The sequence below is a fragment of the Hesperophylax consimilis genome, chromosome 17 (genome assembly GCF_061612785.1).
Source record: "Hesperophylax consimilis isolate HC1 chromosome 17, BYU_Hcon_1.0, whole genome shotgun sequence".
NCBI classification, from domain to species: Eukaryota; Metazoa; Arthropoda; class Insecta; order Trichoptera; family Limnephilidae; genus Hesperophylax; species Hesperophylax consimilis.
The window spans coordinates 2,236,909-2,243,151 of record NC_142852.1 but is presented as its reverse complement, the minus strand read 5'-3'; the positions used below and the strand labels follow the sequence as shown (position 1 = coordinate 2,243,151).

The 6,243-nt window shown below is 30.8% G+C and overlaps 1 protein-coding gene across 1 annotated transcript; it reads left to right on the top strand.

The window, feature by feature from the left end:
• LOC149415754 (serine protease snk-like) lies at nucleotides 1–5,256 on the top strand. Its single transcript, XM_089641625.1, has 6 exons — nucleotides 1–8; nucleotides 1,827–2,012; nucleotides 2,780–2,874; nucleotides 3,390–3,547; nucleotides 3,939–4,112; nucleotides 4,979–5,256. The coding sequence occupies exons 1-5, from the start codon at nucleotides 1–3 to the stop codon at nucleotides 4,110–4,112; spliced, it is 621 nt and encodes a 206-aa protein (XP_089497751.1). The 3' UTR covers nucleotides 4,979–5,256.
• The last annotated feature ends 987 nt before the right edge of the window (nucleotides 5,257–6,243 follow it).

Below are 6,243 nucleotides of genomic sequence, written 5' to 3'. Positions count from 1 at the left end.
ATGCCAAGGTACGTAATATCGGTCTTGCTTTCTATGTTTGTACATAACATATTGCATTTGTGGTTTCCTGTATTTTTCACAGAGTGGATAATGATGTTTATTTCTTTAGGTGTTTCTTGTTTTTCAATGAAAAAATGGTAAATAATAAGTTTTTTTAGCATTTAAATTCAACAGTTTTTCATCAAACCATAATTTTAGTTCATTGATATCTGTATTTGCCATGTTATTTAATTCAGACCAGGTGTTTGCTTTTAGTAGTAGGACTGTATCGTCAGCGTAAGAGACAATGTCTCCATATTTGGAAATATTGAATATATCATTGACATATATAATAAATAACAATGGTCCCAAAACCGTGCCTTGGGGTATTGAAAAGTCGCTATATTTTGAATTGCTGACTTGATTGAGTAATTTTACTTATTGAGGTCTTTTATGTAAATAACTAGTTATCCATGCTCAGACTTTTCCACTAATCCCTACTGATTTTAATTTACTTATTATTTTTTTATGTGATATGCTGTCGAAAGCTTTTTTAAGGTCTATAAATATGCCGAGACATTTTTTATCGGAATCTAGGGCCGTATAAAAATAGTTGGTTATTTTTGCTATCGCGTCGTGAGTACTTGTATTTTTTTAATCCGAATTGGTTTTAATTAATTATTTTATTTTCTTCTAAGAATGTCCAAATTTGTTTTTTTACAATTTTTTCATGTATTTTTGATATATTCGATAGAAGTGAAATCAGGCGTTAATTTTGTGGTCGTATGACTTGGGTTTATTATATTTGTTATGGGAAGAGTTAAGTATTCTTTCATCGATTTTATTGTTTTAGTATCTATGTTATCAAAGCCGGGGGCAGAATCTCCTTTTAGTTCCGAAATAGTTCTGTCAATATCGATTTCTGTGACTAGGTGAAATTTATTAATTTGACATTGTGTTATTTGTTGTGGATTAGATATATTAGTCTTATTTATGGATTTTGCTAGATTTTTTCCCACGTTATTAAAATAGTTATTTAAAATATTACAACATTTTTTTGTGTCATTTTGTACGTTATATATTATTTCCCCATCTGAGATTTCTGGTATGTGCTTATATTTTTTCTTTTTATTTATTATTTCATTTATTGTTGACCATATTTTTTATTATTGTCTTTAGCTTCTGTCATAATTTTTGAGTAATAGTCGTTTTTCGTTTTTCTTATTAGTGTAGTTAATAACTTTTTATACTTTTTTATAGTATAATACAATTTTACTGTTAACTAGTGGCCTTTGTGTTATTTTATAAACTTTATTTTTTTGCCTTATGGCTTTTATTAATCCTAGAGTAATCCAAGGTTTAATTTTCCTTGTTTTTGAGTTGCGGACGATCTGTCTTATTTTTATTGCTTTTAAAACGTGTTTATTTAAAGTGTTTTCAAACAGTAAGGCACTTTGGTTGGACATTTATTTTTTTAAATTTCTTCCCATTTTTCAGTTTTTAATGATTTTTCTAATAATTTGTAGTCTATTTGGAAATATGGAAGATTTAATTTGGGTTTTGTGTTTAGTTTTCTATTTGTATCATGTAATATAAGACACGCGTAGTGATCAGTTATATTGGTTTTCCACACAGTAGGCTTAATATTTTTTATTTCATTTTTTTAAATTTTTTTTTTAAATTTAATATTTGAAAAAAAAATATTTTTTTACATAGATAAATACAGGATTTACAAGATATAAAACAATAGAAATTAAAGTAGCCTCTTCTCACCATAAAGAGGCGAGATCGTTTCATTTTTTTAAGTATTTATTATTTCTTAAATAAATTGTAAAATAACTTTGCAGAAGTTTGTTTGCTATAATATTTTCCAGCGGTAGACCAGAAATAGTCCGCCTCGGTGAGTTGGACTTTACCAAGGACGACACGGAACTACAGGATATCCAGATCCAGTCCATTATTGTTCACCCTGAGTACAAGTCGCCTAGCAAGTATCACGACATAGCACTGCTGAGATTAGCCACACCAGCCAAGTAAGGGTTCATTACCATTTTCATACGGGTTGTTTCGGACAAATTGAACTATTCTTCAAATTTCAACGTTCATTTTAAGGTTCTATGAAAGTCCCATTCCAGTTCTGTTATTATATCATTATAGACTAGCTGCTTGACATAACTGAAATAATAACAGAACTTGAAAATATCTTTCACAGAACATGACAATTTACTTATAATTTGAAGAATTGTTGAAATTTTCCATTAGATTTTAAATAATTAAATCCATACCAATTTTCATTGGGACGCTTAATGTTTTTATTATGTCGAAAGGAAGTTTATTATCAATTTTTAAATATTCGTTGATTATAACTTATGTTACCGTTAGTAGTTCATATTATTAAATTTACGTTATTCTTTCTTAGGACCGAACGGATTGTTTCGCAGAATTTTAACAATATATATTAAATGACAAATGTAATATTCAAGCTCTGTGAATGTCCCATTAATTCTAGTTGTTATTATCAATGTAGTATAAAACAGCCGGGCTAGGGCAAAATAAGAATTTGGATGGAATTTTCACAGAACTTTCATTTTTACTTTGAAATTTGATGAAATCTTCAAATTCTGTGAAACAACTGACTTTAATTTATTTATATATTTTGATATTGCATTATAAATATTGATTTTTGTCAGCATTTTTCATTATCTTTCATCTGATTTAATGGAACATGCAACTTCTTTCACCAATCTTCCTTGGTGATTAGTATTTTCAACACACATTGATTTGGTATGTTTTTCAACAGGTTGACAGATTTCGTTCGGCCCGTCTGTTTGTGGCAAAACGAGACAATGGAGCAGACAATTGCTAAGGCCATTGGATGGGGTAGAACTAGCCTAGGTATATTATATATTGTTAATGTTTTACAACTCTAAACAGAAGTGCACTAAAGAAACATTTATTAAAATCTTTACAACAATTTACACACGTTTTTTGAATAGTTAACCTTCACGTATTAATAATAGACTTTACTAAAATTCTTTAATTTAAAACTCCTTAAGTTTACGTTTTTTAATGTGAATAAAGCACAATAGTACCAACTGCTCCCAACCGTCTGTAGCCAGGTTTATGGCAACCCCAATAGGTGTACGTAGTGAGGATAAAGGAGATGGCTTGGGGAAAAGAAGGTAAGGATGTAAGTGTGGGTGTCCACATCAGATCCGGCCCTGAACCAAATGGCAACTGGCGCGAGTCATATTTTGGCTCCCCTTTTCAAAACGTCCAACTGTTTTATTTCCCAGAACTTCCTCTCCTCCCGCTCAGCATCCCAAAATTTAAAAATATATAAAAATAGTGCAGTAGCGCTGCTTTCGCCACTGTCGGTAGAAAGGAGAAAACGATTTTCCTTATTTCAGCTGGCAGTGGCTCGGTCACCTTGCAGGAGGTGGAGTTGTCTTTCTTCAGCAACCAGCAGTGCCGTCAGAGCTTCGGAGTGACGAGGACCATGAAGCAGGGTGTCATCCCGCAGCAGCTCTGCGCCGGCAATTCTGATGGCGGGAAAGACACGTGCAGCGTTAGTCTAATTTTGTTTTCATTTTTACATACTTACTATTTATTTTGTGGACTATTTAAGGGACCTATCTACCTATTTGAAAATTGCAAAAAAAAATATTTTTATAAAAATTGAAATTTTATTAATTTTTAATATTTTTAAAAATTGAAATTTTTTTTACAATTTTATTTTTATTTTTGTTTTTTTACGATAGAAAAGGATTTAACTTTTTGAATACTTTATAAATGAAAACACACAAATTTATTGGTGTTATATTTAATCAAAGTGTGATTTTTTCGTCTAATGGCATTAGAGGTGTACCTACTGTGGCCGGTGTGAGTTCAGTATTTGTGGTGCAAGAGGTCCTTAATATAGTAGCGTTTTACCGTAAAGTAATTTGTTTATCTTTCAGGGAGAGAGTGGTGGACCTCTCACTATTAACCTGCCAACCAATAGGCTGAAGGACTGTATCCATCACCAGGTTGGAATCACCTCCTTTGGGATTGGATGTGGTTCCACCATTCCCGCCGTGTACACTAGAGTCAGTCAATATCTAGACTGGATTGAGAAGATCGTGTGGCCATAAGTAAGTTCGACCCAAACTAACCTAACATAACCAAACATAACGTTGCTACGACTTGTTCAAGATACCACATGGCAAAACAAATGTTCTGGCATAGCATGGCATTACAAGAGGAATTGTATTATGAAATGAAATTTTTAAAACAATAGGTGTTCTTAAAATTATAACAAAAATAAATGCTGTTAAAGAAAAAGACAGGTTGATTACTACACAGCATAATGTTTACTGTCAGAAAAAAAAAATTCAACTAGTGGAGTACCACAGGGTTCATACCTTGGTTCAATCTTGTTTATACATTATATTATAAATCTTATTATTTCATGATGGATTTATCTTACTTCTTTTAATGCATCCAACTTTTTAGAATTATTTCAAATATTTATCATTGTAATATTCTCCCAACAAATTGTTGATTTGATACTGTTAAACAGACTTCACTTAAATATATCAAAATTTTAAATTGTCAGATTTCTCGAATAAAAATCCAATGATCTTTACTGACAATATTGATAACAATGCTCTTGAGACTTACAACTTTAAGACTTGGGCATCACTTTTCAATCAAATCTTTCATTTGTTAATCATGTTGGGATTAATAGCTGGGTTTACTAGAAATTTCAACAATATTAATAGTTTTATTTATTTTTTAATAAATTAAAGATTATAACCTCAAACCGTAATATTTAATTAAAGAAGACAATATTAGCGATTCCTAAATGAAAATTTGAAACAGAAAAATCTAGTCATAAAATAGAGTTAGTGAATATAGTATGCTTAATTACTTATCTCATAGCGCCAATTGCACCTCATAGCAGAGAACCTGACGTTAGCGACCTGTACTTAAAATTAGTTCAATCTCTCTATTTCAGAAATATCATCAATTTGGAAAAATTTGGATAATAATGGAACTCAAAATTGGACACAAACTTCGATCCAGTAATCAGAATGCTGTCACCTGACTAGCATAGGCCACATGACTCTGGACATGCACATTTATCTCAAGAGAAACTTTAAAATTGACTTCAAAGGCGTTGAATCTCTGTTCAAACTAGCAGCTAAACCAAGTTTGTTTATTATCGTTATATAATTACATTAAATATCTGGCAGAACATAGTCCTTTCTATCGACATATGTAATGAACAACATTTGTGCCTAAGGGATAAATAAATAAAAAGCCTTTGTTAATCTCAATATTATCTTAGAAAAAATGACTGCTTTCTCTGCTATTTTCTTATTGTAACTTGGGTTAGGTAATCGAGACGGAATATAGAAAAATATGTCTTTTGCAGTTAAAAACGATGTAAGTATTCATTTGAATTATTTGTCTAATAATTATTGGGAGGCTAGAATAAGGAAGAGACTTTCTCTTTCTCCTTTGGAAGAACCGTAGGAACTAATTTAATCTCATATGTTTCATCAAAATAATTAATTGTATTATTGATTTGTCTACTTTACTACGATTGCCTTTCAATGAATATTGCCCTAAAATTGCCCTCTCGTAGACTAGGAAATAATAACCTGCTCTTCCCTCTTCCTTAGTCAACACTCTACTAATTATGGATACATATATTATAATAAAATAATTATGGATCTATTATCTATATAAATTATATATATAAATAAAAATGTTCGTTTGTTCAAAATCTTAAATCCCCGACAGTTCTTCACCGATTGCTTTGAAATTTTGTCACAACTTTGCATTCGAATACGCATGCGTTTTTATATATACCTATATTATATAGATGTTACCAGTAAAACGTATAAAAAAACTTTTTTTTTAAAAACAGTGACTTCTGTTGAACGTAAAACCAAAACGCGCTATTGTTTCTCTATCTGCACACACAGCCTGAGCCACAGCAACGCGTGGCGGGGTACAGCTAGTATATAATAAAACCCCTTCACAACTGAAACTGTGGGAATAGTAATCCTTACCAAAAATAGCAAAATAGTTATCAGATTTCAGCAGGACAGATTTGGAAATAATAAGTTAATGCGAGTACTTAGTTGTATGTTTGTTTTTAATTCTTCTCACTCAAAAAATATTTTTTTACGTGGTTTTTCTTCAATTGGCCTTTAGAATATTACTTATCCAAATAAATTTATGTAATATACCTACTTTTATAAATCTTTACAA

Coding starts and splice junctions, on each gene's coding strand:
- LOC149415754 (XM_089641625.1), top strand. Junction 2,875..3,389: donor ATGGGGTAGAACTAGCCTAG/GTATATTATATA, acceptor TCCTTATTTCAG/CTGGCAGTGGCTCGGTCACC. Junction 3,548..3,938: donor GCGGGAAAGACACGTGCAGC/GTTAGTCTAATT, acceptor TTTATCTTTCAG/GGAGAGAGTGGTGGACCTCT.